Source organism: Canis lupus, chromosome 10 (assembly GCF_048164855.1).
Source record: "Canis lupus baileyi chromosome 10, mCanLup2.hap1, whole genome shotgun sequence".
NCBI lineage: Eukaryota > Metazoa > Chordata > Mammalia > Carnivora > Canidae > Canis > Canis lupus.
This window is the reverse complement of record NC_132847.1, coordinates 18,130,236-18,153,633: the sequence shown is the minus strand read 5'-3', so window position 1 is coordinate 18,153,633 and position 23,398 is coordinate 18,130,236. Positions and strand designations below refer to the sequence as shown.

Below are 23,398 nucleotides of genomic sequence, written 5' to 3'. Positions count from 1 at the left end.
TGTGCATGGGCAAGAAAGCCAGGAAAATCAAGTTTTATTTATTTTTGCTGGACTAAGGCTGGGGATGGTGCCTGGTTCTGTTGCCTACTTGTGACTTTGGCCTTGGTTCAGGAATGTACTCCAAGGACCTTTATAAAAAGAATAGCTTGAAGAAAGTTCATACGTTTCATCCTGCTTATTACCGATACTCTCATCTATCCCCTCACTCCACTTGGCACATTTCCGGGTTGAGAACACAAGGTTGGCTCAGTGTTCCTCTGACTCTCTGGTCATTGACTGACTAGCCCTGTAGGTAGACTGCTTACTTTGGACACTGGGGAGTTGATTTGACAAAGCTTACAGATATGACAAGTAGGAAATGATCGAGAATAGAGCATAATTCACAGGCCAAAACAGAAAGCGTATCATCCAGTCTATAATCAGGAAGGGACCAAGTTAAAAGAGGATTGAGAATTTTGCAATAACTTCAGGGTGGTGAGGTTTGAGATGAACCATCAAAACTGTGTGTGATGGGGATAGATAAAAGGTGAAAAGGGCCTGATTTAGAGAATGGAGGAAGATTCTTGGATGCCATGCTCTTCCCTTAGGCTTTCTTCAAAGCTGGTGTAGAAAGAAACTTCTCTTCCATAGTCATTTAATCATTTTTGGTTTTATTTTTAATTGTGCTGTTTTTCATACCTAAACTAATATCTCTGATTTCTCAATTAATTTTCAGACCGTTTATGTTTGTTTGCTTTTCTAATCAATCTAATTCAGTAGAGACATCAATATAGTTTTATAAGGTGTCTGGCACCTCACATATATATTTTTCTCATCAGCAAAAACTTTTACTAATCATTCATAAAAATGCAAATGAGACACAGGTTTGGCACCAACCTCCTAGGCCCTTCTCCTTTGGCCTAGGTCTATCCAGGAGAACTGCCAATCACTGATGATTGCGCCTACCATTTCAGTTTTTTTCTTTTTTTTAATTTCCCTTCTTTGCCTTTTATTTTCCTGTTTTTATTGAAGTTCTATTTGCCAACATATAGTATAACACCCAGTGCTCATGCCATCAAGTGCCCTTCTTAGTGCCCATCACCCAGTTACCCCACCCACCTCCCCTTAAGCAATCCTTTGTTCGTTTCCTAGAGTTAGGAGTCTCTCATGGTTTGTCTCCCTCATTTCAGTGTTTAGAATGATAGATTTTTGCCATTTGGAATGAAACAATTTACATGCCATTACCTAGCAATGCTATAATTTAACAAAACAGTTTTAATTTCTTGAGAAATAGTTCAGTGAAACAACATGGTATGAGTTTCACTTCATGAAAGCAAGGAATGTATCTTTTTTGTTTGCTCCAAGTAGATGTTTGGTTTTATTTTGTGAAATAAAATTGATGATAATTGTGTCTCCTTGTTTAGATTAATTCATAATACTGCTTTAAAAATAACCTGTACAAGACTTAAACATATTTTTACCCAAATTATATGTTGTCCAGGAAAAAAAAATTTATCCTGAATCCAGAAGTTCAAGTTTTTTTTCCTCAAATCAGTCTTTTTGTACAAGAGACTTCAGCTGTTTAGTAAGACTTGGTTCACACAGCAGTATCATCTTTTATATAATATACTGCTTTAATAAGAAATTATTTGAAAGAAAATCCAGTTAAGTAAAAGAGTTTTCTCTGCCTCTCTTACTCAGTAACTAAGCCTATAGGAAGCCAAGCAATTATGTCCATAAGGTCTAACTCAGGATCCTTATCAATTTATCTGAGGCATAGGTGCTCTTGTGAGAATGTTTTACAATATTTATTGTGATTTTCTTAAAAAAAATAATGTAATGTGATTTTCTCTTTTGTCTTCCTGAATCCAACATCCTTTGTACTCATCCACTCTAAGTATTCTCCAGCCTGAGGATAAATTGGACTTTGTTTCAAGGAAAATACCAGCAGACTATACTCAGCTTTTGACCTTCAAAATTGGGTTATGCAGCAAGACATGTGTGGCTGACCATATTTTCCAAAGATGGTCACGGCATTATGTCCCATCTCACATAGTCTTCTGAAGTGTGAACTGGCTATTCCATGAAGAGGTAGAATCTAATTTCCCTTCCCTTGAAACTGGACCAGTCTTAGTGACTTCCTGTAACTAGTAGAATAAACATAATTCCATTTTACCTGTACAGCTGAGTCTAGAATGAGCTGAAATAAGCAGCACTGTTTTATAGGTGCAGTATCTGTAAGAGGAAGAGACACTTCTAGGAAAAGCAAGTGGCATGGAAGTTTCTATATGTTTTTCCAACAAACTCTTACAACACAATTCTAATTTTAAAGCAATGAAGAAACTGAGGCACAGCCAAAATACTAAGATTTGTAGTGGAAGCTGGGATTCGATCCTTATTTTTCATTTTCTATTCTTTCTAAGAATTAGATATTCAAGACATATGTTAAAATGTCTCTGACAAATAATGGAGAAACTTGTATTATTCCACAAATACTGGATAAACTTCATACTAAACACCTGTACAGGTGCTTTTTGGATCTGGCTGGACATTTTTTTCTGGGAATCTGAGGCTACTACTCAAGCATCAGTGGAAACATGAACTTGAGGTTAACCGCTAAGGAGACCTGCTGTCCCATGTGGAATTTAGAGCTCGTTCCCCCTTATTATGCCCATTGTCTTTCCTTTGGAGCATACACACATCCATGATATTTGGATAAATATTCAAAGATAAACATGCAGGGTCTTTTGAGAACTTATTATAATTTTGAAAAAACTGCACACAATGAGTCTGATCCTGTAAGATCAAGATCTGGCCTGAATCTTCAAGCTTGACTATTTGCAAGCTCACAAATGCTCTTTGAATCTGCAGATTCTCTGCTAGCTGATTGGATTTGAATGGATAGTAGCTGAAGTCTCCTTTTTCTCATTGATTCTTTTTTTCTTATTTATTCATTTACTTTTGGTGGGAGGATGTGTATAACAACCTTTCATATTTATGGCTAGCATTTAAGAAGCTGTGTATATGCCTTGTAAATTCAGAAGCAGGCCTTCTGCTTGTTGACATTACAGCTTTATGACTAAGCCAACCCCCTGTTGTTCCAGAAACTCTCTCTAAACATTTCCTCTTTTACAAACATTGTGTGAGCTGATAGAGGCTCACTCAGCAGCCTCAAAGCAGAGCCTGTGCTTCTGCTTCTGGGTGTCTTAATCTCCTCAGGCAAATGTCTATTTAGAATGGTTGGTTTTTAGTCCTCTTTTAACCTATCTTAAACCATTTCTTTTGTTTTATTGGAAAGAAGTCTCCCCTATCCCACCTCTACCCTATAAAGAAATGTAGAACAATAAAAAAAAATCTAACTTTTAATCTGAAGTTTAAAATTATCAGCATCATCTAACATTTGGAACTAAATTTCAAAACACATCCGTGACTCATGAGTCCTTTATAAATTTTTTATTTTCTTCCTAAAAAGCTAGCTGACTCTAAGAAACCTTTTCTGGACATCATCACTGCCCTGGAATCCAGAGCAGGCGCCACAGAGAAGGCAAAACTTAGGTCAGAGACCCCTTCTCACAGAGCAAGTCTGTTCTTAGATATAACCCATGTGCCGCAGAGCTCCAAGTCTTGTTTAGAAACCATAATTCTGACCTAAGTACTAATTGCTACAGATATACCCTTGAATCTTTTTGGCCACTGTGACTTCCATAATTTTACCTCCCCCTCCCAACTCCCACACCAACCCTGTCAGCTGATAGGACAGTGCTAAGGATACAGATCTGGAAATGGGCTCCCCTGTATGGCTGGTCCTTCAATATCGTGGGTATTTCATGGGATGTAACTGATGGCTGTGCTAGATTAATGTCCATTTTCTCCCTGTCTATCCTACTTGTCCCTTCTCCCCCCACCCCCACTTCATCATTCCTGCAAAACAGGGCTACTTATTTTTGCCTAAAATAGGGCATATTTTTTTCTTTTCTTTTCTTAAATTACTGCACCTATAAACAAGCCCTCTATTACATAGGGAACTCCGATTCTAGTAACCCAGCTCTCCTTCTCTATTAACTAATATTTGGACCATAATAGGAATTCTTTCAGACCATTAAAATATTCTCTAACATGTCTTAAAGCTATCCGGTTGCTAAGTTCCTATGTTAATGATAAAGCTGAAGTTAATTTTTCTTTTAGCTCTCTTAAAAACTGTTACTGTTACACTCCCCAGCAAACTTCTCCTTTGATATCAGGGAGGGGCTAAATTACTGGATAGAATTATGTCATTTAATTACTTCTGAAGCACATTAACCTATGTTTTAGTATTATAAAAGTTACTTTTGAAGTAAAACACATTAGAGGCTGAAAGACTCTTAAATATTTTCACATTCTCAAATAATTTTTTTAAGGGCTTTCCTAAAGTGAAACATCTATTCTAATGCAAAGTTTTGAAAGATAATGAAGGAATGAGAAAATTTTCTAAAGCTAATTCTTAGGAGAACTGAGAAGAGAAAACATTATATATGCCCATTTCTTAAAACTGTATTATTCTAGATATGCATAAGGTTGATTTCCATTAAATGATATTAAAAATCCTCCAAGGCCTTACCTCTTCTTATAAGAGTAGCCTGATTAGACATGCCTGCTTTTACATCAAGAATTGCTCTATTGTTAGCACTTATAACCTGAGAACCTGAACTTACGCATTCAGAACTACCCTACTGGGAATTTAGCTGTGCTTCAATGAAATTGTTCTTCCTTCTTCTTATCTTCTGTAATGTGGTGTTACTTCTGCAGACTTTCAGTATGGACTAATTGGAGACAGATATCATATCCCTTTTTGGCAACCTCTCCTCTCTAAGAAACTAATTTTTTATCTCGCTTTTTAAAGATCTGTTTTTCGACTGAATATAGAATTTTTTTTTCTTTAAAACTGCTTTAAATAAGATAAGCTTATGTGGATTCTGCCCTAATATGTAGCATATGAGATCCAGTTCAATTAGGTGGAATCAAATGACGGTCAAAGGGGAGGGAACTAGTGTATAATAATATTTATTTTGCTTATTGGCTTATATTAAAAGTCTGTTTAACAGGCATAAGAAACAAAATATAAAACCTGTAAAGGATACAAATTTTAGGGAAGAAACACAAAACAAGTTGACTTCAGGTTTCAAACTACATTTTTAAAAATTCATGGTAGACTTGGTTCATAAAGGACATTTTTTTTCCCATTCGAGTTGAATTTTTTTCAATTCAAAGACAGTGTTCTTTAGAAAGAGGAGCCGAGTCCACAGAGTAGGTAGGAGATACTATAATTATTAACCTAGTCACCATGGAAAAAACATTCCAATTGAGCAATTACTTTTAGGTAATTACATCCAGATCCCTCATATTCTGTCGACCATATCTTCTTTGGATTTTTCTTTCATAAACCACAATGCAGAGAGCATGGGGAAAAAAAGGAAAAGAATGCAGGGGCCATGGTAAACTTCTGTTTTCTGAATGAGGAGGACAAAGTCCCATGAGTAAGTCCTGGAGCTTGAGATCAGAACTGAATATCTGAAAGTGACCTCTTACTATGACAAATAAGTGTAATAAACCCCTGTGAGATTCATCAAAAATACAAATGCCTCCATTTCATCATAGATTTACTAAGTCAGCACCTCCTTGAAAAAGGGCCTAGAAATTTAAATTCTACTAATTCTCCGTGTGCCTCTTATCATATGTTAACATTTGAAACCCAAATAAAGCCAGTTCAGATATTAAAAAAAAAAAATTACAGCCAGTTGCCTGAAATTAGGTCTCCTTTTAAGAATATATTTGTAACCTGAGATTAAGCTAAGTTGCCACTGATCATCAGTAATATTTTGTCTGTGAGAACTAGGTCCTTGCTTCTTCTTACCTAGGTATTTTGTTTCTTATAGATCTTGCTTTGGATTGTATTTTTGTGCTCACTTGATCTCTTAGGAAGTGGTCAACACACTAACAATACTCATCAAAGACTTTCTAAAATGGGAAAAGATATAGTTGTCTATGAGAACTAGGTCCTGGACCTAGCCTCAGTCTTTTGATCTCTCCGAGCTTTGATTTTTCTCACCTCTTGGATATGGTTTGGACTCTATCAGGAGCTGTGAAGGTAAGGCCAGTGAGAGGGAATGGCCTGGGTGAGCCCATCAGGAGTGATGGGAGATAGGGTCCTTGGAGAGAACTCACTGCATTTAAAGGAGCCATGACTGTTCAGTTCTAACAAAAGGTTGTCAGGCAAGGATTCAGACCCAGAAATGCCGCAGTGTCCTGCTTTTCCAGAGAAGCTGGAAGTCCTGCTAATAATATGAAATCTCCATTTAACGATCGTTAAATGATTGACATTAATGCAAAATATCCAACATACTTTAAGGAGTAAATAGAGCACTCGGTTAGCAAGATTTAGCCTGTAGGCCTCCTTACGATCCTTTCTAGTTATAAAATCCTTTATATCTCAGCTATCTAGATCTAAGTTACCATAATGGCAATTCCAGGCATGTGGAGACTACCTAAATGGCAACTAGCAGAAAGTAGTTACACGGTCTTTCCTTAAAGATTTAATCCTGCCTCATTTTAAAAGATCTGTATTCATTTTTAAAAGGATGAGTCTAAGAGGGCATTCAATAGAGCAGATTCCTGGTTGTAGAAACTTAAATAGCCCCTCGTCGTTGAACATGTCATGGCTAATGACTATGTCTATGCAGGTAGGTTAGAATTAGATAGGACCAGTAGATCTCAGCAATCAGATTGCCTGTGATTCATTGAGTCTATTGTGTCAGCTTGTACTTCTGTGTTATGTACACTTGCAATAGAGATAGCTAATTAGGACAGATAAACGTTTTAGCTGTGTCTCACTCTTAGTCAAATCATTAAGTCTTCGGAGATCTTCCTTTACCTCCTTATAAATTTATTCAGTCTTCAAAGTTTTGAATTTTCTTTTCTATATTAAATGTTAGATAAATCTAACGCCATCTTGTTGAATTAAAAAAAAAAGAGGCCGTTGTGTACTTAGAAAGCTTTGTCTAACATCCTGAGGTGCGCGAGTGTTTCATTTGATTAATTGTCTGACTCTTGATTCAGGCTCAGGTCATGATCTCAGGGTCAGGGGATCAAGCCCCGTGTCTGGCTCCTCACTCAGCAGGGCACTTTCTGGGGATTCTCTCTCTCTCTCTCTCTCTCTGCCTCTTCATCTGCACCTCCTCCCCCAGAATAAATAGTAAGTCATAAAAAAAAAAGAAAACCTAATTTGATATCCATATATGCAACATTGATACACCATCCCTAAGCATATTTGCATATGAAAGATTCAGTTCAAGAATATTCTCTCCATAGTATTTAGAATGTTAGCACCAAGTTATTAAACTCCTGCCCCTGTGTTCAACTATCCTTTGCTATGTTGAAGAACTGGAAAAATTTGGAAGTTCCATTTGGCATTTCATATCATAGTGACTCATTAAATATTTCCAGATTATTAAAAGCCTAAGTATTTATAGAATGGTGTATTGCCCTGACCACTCATTCTTTTTTTTTTTTTTTTTTTTTTAAGGGAGGAAATCTGACTGGGGATCTCTGAAGATATATTGAGAATATGCTTGGATTGAGATGGGCTTCCTTGTTCTGCCACTAATCCCAGGATTGGGGAGAATAAGACAGAATTTGTTGATTTGCTAGGTGCCAGATGCTTTATGCACTTTATTTCTAATCTTACAACCACCCTCCAGAATAGTTATTCCCATGGTATAGCTGAAGAAATTAGTGTCAGCGATAGTAGGGGACTTGTCTGAGCCACTAAACTGGGTTTCAGACCTAATCTGTAAGGCTCTAAAGTCCATATTCTATGCTTTACTTGCTGGTACCTCCCAGGGCTACAGAGTGTAGAGAGAGTTTTCTGGGCCCCATTTTCTTCATCTGTAAACCATGGGAGTTGGACAAGATGATCACTAAGTTCTGTTTGACTTCTAACATCCTATACTGATATTTTAGGGCTCTGTGCTGCAGAGAATATGACTCATGCTTAGGCGAAACCCCCTTTGGATATTTTCAGATACTTCTGATCCTGGCTAAGATTTTCAAACAGGATGTTGACAGATATACTTAGTATTAATCTTGTCTCCCGTAGCATTTGGATGCCTGCCAATTCTTTGTCACTGTGAACAATGGAGAGCATTATTTTCCCTGTTCTTTTATTTTCACATAAACCTACTCTCTACTGTTTCTTTACCTAACCCTGATCCATGGGTTTATACTTAACCAGACTCTTGACTTTTTTTTAATCTTTATTTACACATTTGACCAAATTTTATACAGATTTCTAAGTTTTTAAAAAGAAATCCATAATTATCTAGGTTCTTTTAGAACATCACATGAAACAATGCTGTATCTTCATGAGACTGGACAACAATGATAAGATGATGTCAGAGAACCACTGCTAGTTGCCAAATGAACTGTTAGATTGATGAAGATTAATTTCTCTCCATATCACCTATGTATCTGAAATCTATGTACACACTTGAAAGTACTTCTCATTATAATAGGAATACAAATTAAGCTCACATGAATTATTTTAAGGCATTTGGAAATCTAAGCTGCATCTCAGATAATAGCAACTTGGATTCTAAACCCATTTTGATATAAATTAGAAGGGACTACACATCTGTACTTTTCTCTACTGCTAGTTCCATTCAGGATTTGATCTTTCTAATGATTAGATCTACATGGAAACAAAACTAAACAATGACAACAGCAAAACACAGCCCCTTAACAGTCTCTCTCTCTCTCAAAAAATATATATATTTATATCTTATATTATATATATATATATATATAGAGAGAGAGAGAGAGAGAGAGAGTCCATGTGTGGGCAAGTGGGCAGTGGAGGGCCAGAGGGAAAGGGAGAGAGAGAACCCTAAGCAGGCTTCATACTAAGTGCAGAGGGGACCCTGAGATCATGACCTAAGCTGAAATCAAGTGCTGGACACTTAACCAAGTGAGCCACCCAGGCACCCTGCATAACATTTTTTATTCCCATTCCTAATAATGATATTCTGCTAAAAACCGACATGTGTTGACTATTTTCTTTATGCAAGGTGACAATATTGGGTACAGTGAGAGGATACAAATATGGTAACAATGTAATACAATTCCTTTAAAGGTCTTATGGTTTAATAGGTAAGAAATGGACAAAAATTGTTACATAAGCCATAAAAGGGTAAAAGCCATCAAAAGAACATAAGTAAGTGCCTCTGGAGGTCTGAAGAGCTGGCATTTCACCTGGGACTTGAAGATCAGGACAATTTTGGAAGGAACATGAGGAATTAGGGAAAGATATTCCAGATAAAAGAAATAAAACAAAAGCCATTGTGACTTTTATCATTTGACCCTTTCTTTTAAAATTTTCTTCTGTATCCAACCTCTTCCCATACATCCCTCTCTACATGGCTTCCTATTTATCATTTAAGACTCAATGGAAGCCTCATCCTTCAGGAATTCTCCTCCATCCTCTAGGTTATGAATTCAGTTTGATTGAGATTAAGGAATGTCTTTCTCAAGTGTTCCTCATTTCATTAAATTAATCTCCTGCAACTTATTTTCACAAGTTAGAATCCTAGAAATCATCTTTGTTACCTTAATTTCCATTCCCACATCCAATTCAACCCATCTCACGAATTCTATTTCCAAAGTAAAGATAAAACCAACTATAGATAAAATATATGGTTTATACATATGAGGAATATTATTCAGCCATAAAAAGGAATGTCATTTTAATGTTTGCTGTGATATGGATTAACCTTGAAAACATTATGTTTAGTGAAATAAGCCAAACACAGAGTAATAAATACTGTATAATTCCACTTATATGAAGTACCCAAAATGGACAAATTCATAGAAACAGAAAGTAGAAATTACCAGGCGCTGGAAGGAAGGATGAGTTATTATGTAACAGGAAGAGAATTTTTGTTGTAAATAATGAAAAAATTTTGAGTATCTATAATAGTGATGGTTACACAACATTGCAAGTATATTAAATGCTCCTGAGTTGTGCACCTACCAATAATTAAGATGACAAATATTTTGTGTATTACACCACAATCAAAAAATTTTTTAAACGTTAATTAAAATCTGTTCTTTTCAATTCTACTTCTTTGGTCCCAGTCACCACAACCTCTCACATGAATTGCTGAAATCCTTACATTTGAGCTAGTCTCTGTCTATCTTTACACACTCACCCTTTGCTACTTTCCCCTCATTTACTTCTCTCTATGGATGTTAGACTTGTTACTATTATGAAAATCCAAAAAACTGTTTTTCTGAAACAATTTCCAAACTTGCTATTTCCTTTTGGAATGTGCTTTTCTTCTGCCTCTCTGCTTGATTGACTCTTATAATTCATGTTTCAGTTGAAATATCCTCCTATTCTTTTTTTTTTTAGGATTCTATTTATTTATTCATGAGAGACACACAGAGAGGCAGAGACATACACAGAGGGAGGACCATGGGGAGCCTGATGCAGGACTTGTTCCCAGGACCCCAGGATCACGACCTGAGCCAAAGGCAGATGCTCAACCACTGAGCCACTCAGGTACCTCTGTCCTTTCATTGTTAAAGAGATTTTTGCTGACCTACCTACCTCATCAACATATTTTTCATTTCTATTCCAACCTTTATTTTATATCATAGAACTCCACTTATTTATTGCAATAATCTCAATCTGTAACTTTTCTTCTTACCAATATATTTAGCTTGAGCAACCGGGTAGGTGGTAATGCCATTGCCTAAGATGGGAGAAGATAGGAAAAAACCATGTTTGAAGCAGAGTTAAGTTAGAAGGTTAGATAAACAAGAGGAAATATAAAAAGTTCTCCTGAAAACATATGAATCTGGGTTCAAAGAGCAAGAGATGGACCAGAGATACAAATGTTGAGATTATTAGGCTATCAGTGATATTTAAGGCCACAAGAATGAACAAAATAATTCAGGGAAAAATTGAAGACTCAGAAGAAGAAGAGGCCTTGAACTAAGTCTTGAAGATCTTTAGAGATTCTATATAGTAGACTTCAACAAATTAGAGAAAGAAGTAACTAATAAGGAAGACGAAAAACCAGAATTCCATGAATGGAAATGTGTCAAGAAGAAAGAAGGGGTTATTTATGTTGCATGACACTACAAATTCAAGGAAGGTGAACATAGCAAAGTGAACACTGGGTCTGGCATCATGAAGATTGTTGGGGACCTTGATTAGAGCACTTTCAATGGAACACCATCATCTAAATAGAATGGAAAGAATAAGACTCGTGGAATAAACAGCAAATTGGAGGGAGAGGAGGAAGTGAAAACTGTGTGGAGTTGTTTACCTTAGAATCAGAGTGGGAAAAAGGTACTGAGTGATGAGAAATCAGAGAAAGTTTTTGCAGGGATGTGAGTTACCAACATGTTTCTATGCAGATAGGAATGAGCTGGAAAATAAGAGTACGTGATGCAAGTGTGAAGTAGGGTAAATAGGTGACATACCCAGGAAGGTGAGAACCACAAGGTCAGGATACTAGTAGGAGGGTGGAACCTTGAATGGGAGGAGGAACACTTTTTCCACTGATAAGAAAAAGCAATCAGGAGAACACATGTGACAATATGAAGCAAGAATTTAGATTTGGCAGTGGAAAGATGAGAGAATCCCCTTTTGACGACTTGTGTATTCTCAGTGAATTATAGGTGAGGTCATCAGTTGGGTGTAACGTGGAGGAGCGGAGCAGTTTGAGAAGAGATAAGAGGGTTACAGACAGTTGTTTTGGGGAGTGAGAAAGTAGCTTCCTGAAAAAAAGTTTCTGGCAGTTTTGCTGGGTAAAGTTAAATGCTCATCTGAGGTCTATAATCATGCAAAGTAAAACCAATCAGGCAGGTTTTGTTACTTTGTTGGCAGGAGTGGAGAACAGAGATAGAGGGCTTCCATCAGAGGTTTTGTCAGGCAAGTGATGGAGAGAGGGAATATGAGTAGAAAGATAAACTGAGGGACACCCGGGTGGCTCAGTGGTTGAGCACCTGCCTTTGGCTCAGGGCGTGATACCGGATTACTGGGATCAAGTCCCGCATCGGGCTCCCTGCATGGAGCCTGCTTCTCCCTCTGCCTGTGTCTCTGCCTCTCTCTGTGTGTCTCTCATGAGTAAATAAATAAAATTAAAAAAAAAAAAAAAACATAAGCTGAGGCCAATTCATGGAGGGCTCTGAATGTCAGCTAAAAAAATATGAATTTTATTTCACAGGCAATGGGAAGCCATTGAAGTATTTCTGACTATGAGAATGATATTAACTAAAACAGTACATAATTATTCTTCCTTTAATGTAAAGTGCTGAGATATTTGAATAAAAGAAACAAGACCATTGGTGAAAGAACAGGGATTAGATAATCATGATCTAAATGAAAGTAAGCAGCAGTTGACTTGAGCCAGACCACTGAAGGTTAAATTTCTAAGAGATCTTGGTATCTGTGGAAACCAAACTAACTTGATGGGAACATCATGCCACAGGGGAGAGAATTCTAACCTGTGTGAGGATTAGGCAGGATATTACCTGAATATCTTTCTATAATCTGTCTGGATATTATCTAAATAAATGTCTGGAAGCAGATATACATCAAGGGATATATTGGTCAGTCACTAAATGAGTGAGAACCCAAGATGTCACCTGATGTACTGAAACCAAATAAATAATCATAAGATTACTGACCAGTGATAAAGCCAGAGGATGTCAGGAAGAATTCAGGAAGTGGTCCGCATGCTGGTGAGAGTTAGAGTGGCTCAAGACATAGACTATGGCCAACACAAGAATGCTAGGTACTGGTCCAAAGTGCTAAGTAGGGCAGGGAGACCAGCCAGTTTAAAGAGTAGATATAAAGGACTTTGGAACTAATGGTCAGTTCAGTTTTACAGGATTGGCCAATTTAATGACAAATCTCTGACTTGAATTATGGGTGCCAGATTTTAAGCCATCTAACTATATGTACACGGCATTGGTAATAGTTGAAATGGTAAAGTGAAAAATCACAAAATAACACATTTGGAGATAAGTCAGAATCAACCTATTATGTGCAGAACAACAAGTAATAGTTCAAATCAATCCCAGGATTTGATAATCTACTTCAACCTGGGAGCCGGTAGCTGTGCTAGCAACTCCATAGGTATCACTGGCAATCTGAAAGTATAATTTGTCCCCTGGTAAATCTGTCACGTGGATTGGTTTAGAATATTTAACTTAATAAGTAATCTCATTCCATCACCTAGCAATTCATAAACATATTAAGCAATACAACACCAGGACAGGATCCCATTAAGTTTTATTCAGTATCCATCCATCCAACATTTCATGACCATCAAGCATCAGACACTGTGCTAGGCTGTGCATACAAAGAAAAATAAGACTCCATCTCTTGTTTCTCTTTAAGAAATCTCCAGTCTGTTGGTGAAAAAAGAAAGAATAAACAAAAAGATACTTATAATAGATGTTATGATTTTGGTATACTTAAGATTTTTTGGTTTCCTAAGTCATGGGAAGACCAAAGAGTGGGTGGGGAGATGGTAGTGGTGGTGGAAATAGTTGCGAAAGAGGTTCTGAAGAAGGATCAGAAGACAGAAGAGGGTGAGGATAAGGATTGGGGTAAAAGGTTATGGCACCTTAGAAAGAGGAAGTGGCTAGTGCAAAGCCTTTAGGTCCCAAGCAGAATGGTACTTTAGGAAACATTCCTAGTTGCTGCATATGGTTGTCGTATTTCAATTAGGTTCGAATTCTGCTCATTTAATGTAGATTTTATTTCTCTAGTGTTAACTTTTCATTATGTTTTTCCCTCCCGTGATTTGAAGTTCAATCTAGTTTTTTTTTAATAATGGATGCATGTAATAACTCTAGGAATAATATAAATAAAATTTCACCAAAATAGAAATACATATGTGAAACCAGTCATTAAGAAAGGGTAAGAGTATTTATTTATTACTTTAAATTAACCAAAAGGTAAGCTGATGTCATTGAGGCAATAAAAGACTGCAGGTCTATCACTTTTCTTTGGGAATGTTTTTAAAGGACCAAAGCCTTTTTATATAACGTAAATAAGAGTGTTCATCAGCATGTGCTCATGGGGAAGGAAAAAAGGAAACCTCAAGTCAGTTTCCATTTCCTTAAGAATTTATTCTGAACTGAATTCTTAGCATCTTGGTACTGCTTTATTGACAAATAAATTAAGGTGCTTTATTCCACTTGCCAATATTCCCACATATACATTATTGCTTAGAGCCCACAGCTTCTGCTAAATAAATTACTTTCCTTTGGCCTTAGATCAAAAGTAACTTCAAAAGAAGGACATCCTTTCTCAAATTCAATTACTGGCTCTTGGGACTTATATGGAAAAGTTATGATTATGAAAAAGAAAAGATCAGCTACTTGCATCTGGAAATGTTTATAGCATTAAGATAGATGGATTATATAAAGTCTAGTTCTAATATTTTCTTAGGAGACAATTAATGAAAGATAAGCCCTATGTCTCACTTTCAGAGTAGGCGGCTCTATGTTTCCCTCAGTGTCTCCTGACAGTCTCCTGGATTTGTGGTGCTAATTACACTCCACTAACTTTCTCTTCTAAGAGCCCATGACTCTTTGCTGCTAAGATCTACAAGTAAAATCAATCAGATAAATGTGGCATTTACAGTATCTCATGAAAATTTTTTAAAACTCTTAGTGATAATATATCTGAGATTCTGTAGCACAATCCTGATTTCAAATAGTTTTTGTTAAAGATTTGATTTATTTATTTGAGAGCTAGATAGAGCACAGGAGCACGAGAAGGGGTGGGGGCAGAGGGTGAGGGAGAAGAAGACACTCTGCTGAGCAGGAAGCTAGAGGTGACAGGGCAATCTCAGCACCCTGGGATCATGACCTGAGCTGAAGGCAGGTGCTTAACTGACTGAGTCACCCAGACACTCCCTGATTTCAAAAATTTTGAGTATGAATGTAAATTTATATGCTAGATCTTGTGTCAGTTGGTATCTTGATTTTTAGTTCTAGTAATATGATCTCTCCAGATCTGTGAGATATTAAAACTTTGAAATGAAAAGTATATTTTAAAATAATTCTCCTTTTTTATTTATTTATTTATGATAGTCACAGAGAGAGAGAGAGAGGCAGAGACACAGGCAGAGGGAGAAGCAGGCTCCATGCACCAGGAGCCTGATGTGGGATTCGATCCCGGGTCTCCAGGATCGCGCCCTGGGCCAAAGGCAGGCGCCAAACCACTGCGCCACCCAGGGATCCCAATAATTCTCCTTTTAAAACTCCAGGTAGTCCTTGAAAGATGGTAAATAAAATTTTATATGAATTAACATTATATGTAACTTTAAATGAAAATGAGTAGTATCTGGTTGTGGCATACCTTACAAAAAATAAAATAAGAGCATATCGAAAATTAACTACCTTTTATCAAAAAGTTACTTAGCAACCTGGGATAAGCCCAAACATTTTGGCACTCTTATAGATTAGATTTACCCTAAAGTGCCATGAAAATTGTTTCTGTGGTCAGTTGGGATAAAGAGACTGGAAGGGACTCTATCAAATAGGTTGTTGACCTATTGGGATCAGTTTAGAGGATGAGACTTTTACTTGAAGTCAGAATCCTCTTATACATAGCTCAGTGTAATAAAAATTTTATTGCCTATTTACCTTGTAAATTTAGGAATATAAGAATGAAGGTAATGGTAGGATTCTATACAACTAGGAAGGTTTTATCCTATTGACCTCAGTCTTGTAAGTGCTTTTTCTGCCTTTGAGGACTCATAATTTATAATTCTTGTTTCTGTCCATTCATGAAACATACATGTACCTTGCCACCATCTGTTTTGTATCCTTTTATTTCCTTGGCCTCAGAAATTTCACCTTTTGAATTTATAATTGATCACTTGATAACAATTCAAGATTAGTTATGTCTGAGGGCTCTACCCACCTTTGTTTGTCAAGTCCTATTCAAAATCCCCTGGAGTGGGAACAGAGCTCTTTCCTTATTCGTTAGGGAGAGCCAATGAAAGAAATGGGCCCTTGGATCATGTCTAGACCATCTTTGTTGAGCAGATATTCTAACAGTGGGCCTAGGTTGAGATGACAGCTTGGCCTGCAGGACTTCTAGGTCTTACTGGAAAATCAGAGCAACATTCTCAGCTATAATTTTTGGGATTAAAGAAAGTATCTATAGAAGAGCAAGAACATTCTCAGATCTTACAGGAATCATTATGCCAGCATAATTAACATATTTCTCCTATATCCAATTGCCTATTAAGCAAATCAGGAATAATGTTGTTCCTCTTGATTCACTTTTTAAAAAAAAAAGATTTTATGTATGTATGTATGTATGTATGTGAGAGAGAGAGAGAGAGAGAGAGAGAGAGAGAGAGAAGGAGCAGGAGCATAGGGAGAAGCAGACATCCCCCTGAGCTGGGAGCCAGATGTGTGTCTCAATCCCAGAACCTTGAGGTTGTGACCTGAGCCAAAGGCAGATGCTTAACTGACTGAGCTACCCAGCCACCTCTGGCATGCACTCTTGAATTCTTCTTAGTTGGGGGAGGGCAAGATGGTGGAGGAGTGGGGTCCCCAACTCACCTGGCCCCACCAACTTACCTAGGTAACTTTCAAATCATCCTGAAAACCTATGAATTCGACCTGAGATTTAGAGAACAGCTGGAATGCTATAGAGAAAAGGGTTTTCTCTTTTAACAAAATAGTAAGGCGGAAAAAAAATTAAAAAGAATCCAGTGGGGGGGGCCCCCTCGAGGAGCCGGGCTTAGGCCAGGCAGCGAAAGCCCCCGCACAGGGAGGCCCCGCCCCGGACAAGCAGGAACTTTAAAAATCCGCCCCGGAGTCCTCCTGGAGGGAAAGGCGCTGAGCGGGGAGCCCGGGCGGAGCCGCGGAGGGGCCGTGGGGCCTCCAGCCTCCCGGGGTCACTGGCAGGACGTGCGCCCGGGGCAGGGCGCCCCACACCCCGCGGGCCGAGCACGGGAAAGGGCTGGAGCGCCCGGCGGGGCCTCGGGGAGCAGCCGGGCGGGCGGGCGGGCGGGGGCTCCGGGCGGAGGGGGCTGCGCCCTGCTGCCTTCGGGAGCCGCGGCCCCGGGAGCGACCCCAGCAGCGCAGGCCCCGGAGCCCAGGGCGCGGGGGACACGGCCGGGACCCTGCGCTCCCCCCGGGACGGGGAGGCGGGGAGGCGGGGAGGGCCCGGGACGGCGGGGACGCTCCTGCCGCCGCCGCCGGGCGCCCCCGAGCTGTGCGGGGCCGCGCCCCCCGCCCCGGAGCATCCAGGCCAGTGCGGACGGGGAGCTGCGGTCGGTACCGCGGGAGCTGACGCCGGGGCTGGGGACCCGGCCGCTGCCAGGGGGGTTGTCCCTCCTGGGTCACCCTGCGCCTGGGAGGGGCGGGGCCGCCAGGGGACGGGGCCTCACGGGGTCAGCAGCTCCCGCTGAGCCCGGCACCGGCAGGGGCGGAGCATCTCCCCAGGTGCACACACCTGAGAACCGGCACAGCAGGCCCCGCCCCAGAAGACCAGCTGGAAGGACAGGGAAGGGCAAGTTCTCCACCCAGCAGCGCTGGAAAGCTCCAGGGGAAGTGCAGGGATTTACAGTGTATAGAACCAGAGGGTACCTCTCTTTTTTTCTTCCTTTTTCCAGTACAACTCGTTTATATATCAGACTGTAAATATCCATTTTTTCTCTTTTCCCACCTTAACTACAATATTTTACCACCTCTTCATTTTTAACTTTCTTCCTTTTTGACTTTCATATTTCTACAATTATAAGTCTTAGATATATTTTCCACTTCTGGATTCCCTTCAACATGTTCAATTTAATTTTGGGAGATATACAAGATAATGCTTTTTTGTTTTATGTTTTTTGTTTTCTCTGCCTCATTTTGTTCTACAATGGCACAAGATAATACCTTCTAAAACATGACCAGCATGTACACAGAACCAAGTGGTATATTGTGCTGGTTCATTCTGTGAGATTCCTCATTCCCATTCTGCCCCCCCTCTTTTATCTCATTTATGTTTTGGTGGCCAATGTTGGGGCTTTCTACAAGTATTTGTGGTTTATATAAATTTGAGACTGAGCATCTTCTAACATATAGAATTTAATATACTAGAAATAAGAGGGTCACCCTCTAAAACCCCTCAGGTAGACTACATTCCCCATCCACTACAACTTCATCACCACCACCATCTCCCAGCCCCCACCTTTTTTTTCTCGTTTTCTTTTTCTTTTTTCTATGTCTTTTTGTGTTTTTCTTTTCTCTTCTTCTTTAGGATTCCTGGCCTTTTATTTTTTACTACTTTGTTTTAAAATATGTTTTTCACTTTAGTGGTCCTTTTGTTTTATTTCATTTTGATCTTTGTTTTCAATTTCTGGTCTCTGACCTCGGCAGAATCATCTAGGGGGTAATTTACTTAGGTTGTGGTTGATATTCTTGTCTTAGGCCACTCATACAGCCACTGAGCACTGGGCAAAATGACTAGAAAGAAGAACTCACCACAAAAGAAGAATCAGAAACAGTACTCTCTGCCACAGAGTTACAGATTTTGGATTTCGATTCGATGTCAGAAAGCCAATTCAGAAGCACAATTATAAAGCTACTGGTGGCTCTGGAAAAAGGCATAAAGGAATCAAGAGACTTCATGACTACAGAATTTAGATCTAATCAGGCTGAAATTAAAAGTCAATTAAATGAGATGCAATCCCAACTGGAGGTCCTAACGATGAGGGTTAATGGTAGAAGAAAGAGTGAATGACAGAAGACAAGTTCATGGCAAGGAAGAAAGCTGAGGAAAAAAGAGAAAAACAATTAAAAGGCCATGAAGAATGGTTAAGGGAAATAAATAACAGCCTCAGAAGGAAAAAAATCTATGTATAATTGGGGTTGCAGAGGGCACCAAGAAGGACAGAGGGCCAGAAAACATATTTGAACAAATCATAGCTGAGAACTTCCCTAATTTGGGGAAGGAAACAGGCATTCTGAGCCAGGAGATAGAGAAGTCCCTCTGTAAAATCAATAAAAACCATTCAACACCTCGACATTTAATAGTGAAACTTGCAAATTCCAAAGATAAAGAGAAAATCCTTAAAGCAGCAAGAGACAAGAAATTCTTAACTTATATGGTGAGAAATATCAGATTAACAGCAGACCTCTTCACAGAGACCTGGCAGGCCAAAAGGGCTGACAAGATATATTCAGGGTCCTAAATGAGAAGAACATCCAGCCAAGAATATTTTATTGAGCCAGGCTGTCATTCAGAATAGAAGGAGAGATTAAGAGCTTCCAAGATAGGCAGAAACTGAAAGAATATGTGACCACCAAACCAGCTCTGCAAGAAATATTAAGGGGGACCCTGTAAAAGAAAGAGGAAGCTCAAAGAAATAATTCACAAAAACAGTGATTGAATAGGTATTACGATGACACTAAATTCATATTTTTCAATAGTAACTCTAAATGTGAATGGGCTAAATGATCCCATCAAAAGACGCAGAATTTAAGAGTGGATAAAAAAGCAAGACCCATCTATTTGCTGTCTACAAGAGACTCATAGACCAAAGGACACCTCCAGCCTGAAAATGAAAGGTTGGAGAACCATTTACCATTCAAATGGTCCTCAAAAGAAAGCTGGGGTAGAAAAAAAACAAAACAAAAACAAAAACAAAAAAAAACAACAACAACAAAAAAAAGAAAGCTGGGGTAGCCATCCTCATATCAGATAAATTACAGTTTATCCCAAAAACTGTAGTAAGAGATGAAGAGGCACACTATATCATACTTAAAGGATCTATCCAAAAAGAGGACCTAACAATCATGAATATTGATGCCCCTAATGTGGGAGCTGCCAAATATATCAATCAATTAAAAACTAAAGTAAAGACATACTTAGATAATAATACACTAATACTGGGAGACTTCAACATGGCACTTCCTGTAAATGACAGATATTCTTAGTACAACATCCCCAAAGAAGATGTATGATGAAAGTAGAACTCAATCACAGGAAGAAATTTGGAAGAAACTCAAACACATGGAGGTTAAAGAGCATCCTGCTAAAAGATGAAAGGGTCAACCAGGAAATTAGAGAATTAAAAAGATTCATTGAAACTAATGAAAATGAAGATATAACCTTTCAAAATCTTTGGGACACAGCAAAAGCAGCCCTAAGAGGAAAATACATCGCAATACAAGCATCCCTCAAAAAATTGGAAAAAACTCAAATACACAAGCTAACCTCACACCTAAAGGAACTGGAGAAAGAATAGCAAATAAAACCTACACCCAGCAGAAGAAGAGAGTTAATAAAGATTCGAGCAGAACTCAATAAAATAGAGACCAGAGGAACTGTAGAATAGATCAACAATACCAGGAGTTCGTTCTTTGAAAGAATTAATAAGATAGATAAACCATTAGCCAGCCTTATTAAATCAAAGGAGAAAAGACTCTAGTTAATAAAATCACAAATGAAAAAGGAGAGATCACAACCAATATCAAAGAAATACAAACAATTTTAAAAACATAAGCAGCTATATGCCAATAAATTAGGCAATCTAGAAGAAATGGATGCATTTCTGGAAAACCACAAACTACCAAAACTGGAATAGGAAGAAATAGAAAACCTGAACAGGCCAAAAACCAGCAAGGAAGCTGAAGTACTCATCAAAAACCTCCCAAGACCCAAAAGTCCAGAGCCAGATGGTTTCTCAGGAATTCTATCAAACGTTTAAAGAAGAAACAATACCTATTCTACTAAAGCTGTTCTGAAAGATAGAAAGGGATGGAATACTTCCAAATTTATTCTATGAGACCAGCATCACCGTAATTCCAAAACCAGACAAAGACCCCACCGAAAAGAATTATATAGACCAATATCCCTGATGAACACAGATGCAAAAATTCTCAACAAGATACTAGCCAATAGGATCCAACAATACATTAAGAAGATTATTCACCTTGACCAAGTGGGTTTTATCCCCGGGATGCAAGGCTGGTTCAATACTTGTAAAGCAATCAACATGATAGGTCATATCAATAAGAGAAAAAACAAGACCCATATGATCCTCTCAGTAGATGCAGAGAAAGCATTTGACAAAATACAGCATCCATTCCTGATCAAAACTCTTCAGAGGGTAGGGATAGAGGGAATATTTCTCAGCATCTACAAAAAGCCCACAGCAAATATCATTCTCAATGGGGAAACACTAGGAACCTTTCCCCTAAGATCAGGAACACAGCAGGGATGTCCACTCTCACCACTGCTATTCAACATAGTACTAGAAGTCCTAGCCTCAGCAATCAGACAACAAAAAGAAATAAAGGGCACTCAAATTGGCAAAGAAGAAGTCAAGCTCTCCCTCTTTGCAGACGACATGATACTGTACATAGAAAACCCAAAAGACTCCACCCCAAGATTGGCAGAACTCATATAGCAATTCAGCAGTGAGGCAGGATACAAAATCAATGCCCAGAAATCAGTGGCATTTCTATACCCTAACAATGAGACTGAAGAAAGAGAAATTAAGGAGTCAATCCCATTTATAATTGCACCCAAAAGCATAAGATACCTAGGAATAAACCTAACCAAAGAGATAAAGGATCTATACCCTAAAGACTACAGAACACTTCTGAAAGAAATTGAGGAAGACACCAAGAGATGGAAAAATATTCCATGCTCATGGATTGGAAGAATTAATATTGTGAAAATGTCAATGCTACCCAGGGTAATTTCCACATTCAGTGCAATCCCTATCAAAATACTGTGGACTTTCTTCAGAGAGTTGGAACAAATCATCTTAAGATTTGTGTGGAATTAGAAAAGACCACGAATAGCCAGAGGAATATTAAAAAAGAAAACCGGAGCCGGGGGCATCACAATGCCAGATTTCAGGTTGTACTACAAAGCTGTGATCATCAAGACACTGTGGTACTGGCACAAAAACAGACACACAGATCAATGGAACAGAATAGAGAATCCAGAAATGAGCCCTCAACTCTATGGTCAACTAATATTCAACAAAGCAGCAAAGACTATCCACTGGAAAAAGGACAGTCTCTTTAATAAATGATGCTGGGAAAATTGGACAGCTATGTGCAGAAGAATGAAACTAGACCACTCTCTTTCACCATACACAAAGATAAACTCAAAATGGATGAAAGATCTAAATGTGAGACAAGAATCCAGCAAAATCCTAGAGGAGAACACAGGCATAACCCTTTTTGAACTTGGCCACAGTCTACATCATACCACCCTGAACGTGCCCGATCTCATCTGAACTTGGCCACAGTAACTTTTTGCAAGATACATCTATGAAGGGAAGGAAAACAAGAGCAAAAATGAACTATTGGGACTTAATCAAGATAAAAAGCTTCTGCACAGCAAAAGAAGCAGTCAACAAAACTAAAAGACAACCTACGGAATGGAAGAAGGTATTTTCAAATGACATATCAGATAAAGGACTAGTATTCAAGATCTATAAAGAACTTGTTAAACTCAACATCAAAGAAACAAACAATCCAATCATGAAATGGGCAAAAAACATGAACAGAAATTTCACAGAGGAAGACATAGACATGGCCAACAAGCACATGGGAAAATGTTTCGCATCACTTGCCATCAGGGAAATACAAATCAAAACCACAATGAGATACCACCTCACACCAGTGAGAATGGGGAAAATTAACCAGACAGGAAACCACAAATATTGGAGAGGATGTGGAGAAAGGGGAACCCTCTTGCCCTGTTGGTGGGAATGTGAACTGGTGCAGCCGCTCTGGAAAACTGTGTGGAGGTTCCTCAAAGAGTTAAAAACAGAACTGCCCTATGACTCAGCAATTGCACTGCTGGAATTTACCCCAAAGAAACAGATGCAGTGAAACGGCAGGACACCTGCACCCTGATGTTTCTAGCAGCAATGTCCACAAGAGCCAAACTGTGGAAGGAGCCTCAGTGTCCATCGATGGATGAATGGATAAAGTAAACGTGGTCTATGTATACAATGGAATATTACTCAGCCATTAGAAATGACGAATACCCACCATTTGCTTCAACCTGGATAGAACTGAAGAGTATTATGCTGAGTGAAGTAACTCAATCAGAGAAGGAAAAACATTATATGTTCTCATTCATTTGGGGAATATAAAAAATAGTGCAAGGGATTATAGGGGAAAGGATAGAAAATGAGTGGGAAATATCAGTGAAGATGACAGAACATGAGAGACTCCTAACTCTGGGAAATGAACAAGGGGTAGTGAAAGGGGACATGGGGGGGGGCGGGGTGACTGGGTGACGGGCCCTGAGGGGGCCACTTGATGGGATGAGCTCTGGGTGTTATGCTATATATAGGCAAATCGAACTCCAATAAAAAATATA

The 23,398-nt window shown here is 38.7% G+C and overlaps 1 protein-coding gene across 10 annotated transcripts in view; it reads right to left on the bottom strand.

The window, feature by feature from the left end:
• CCDC192 (coiled-coil domain containing 192) overlaps positions 1-23,398 on the bottom strand; it is a 215,738-nt gene that overhangs the window by 34,081 nt on the left and 158,259 nt on the right. For 3 of the 10 annotated variants that reach the window (XM_072840866.1, XM_072840869.1, XM_072840870.1), the window contains exon 8: positions 2,156-2,214. The exons of the other annotated variants lie outside the window; for them this stretch is intronic. In XM_072840866.1, the coding sequence (XP_072696967.1) occupies positions 2,156-2,214 (59 nt within the window). The remainder of the gene's footprint in view (positions 1-2,155; positions 2,215-23,398) is intronic. 10 annotated transcript variants of the gene reach the window in all.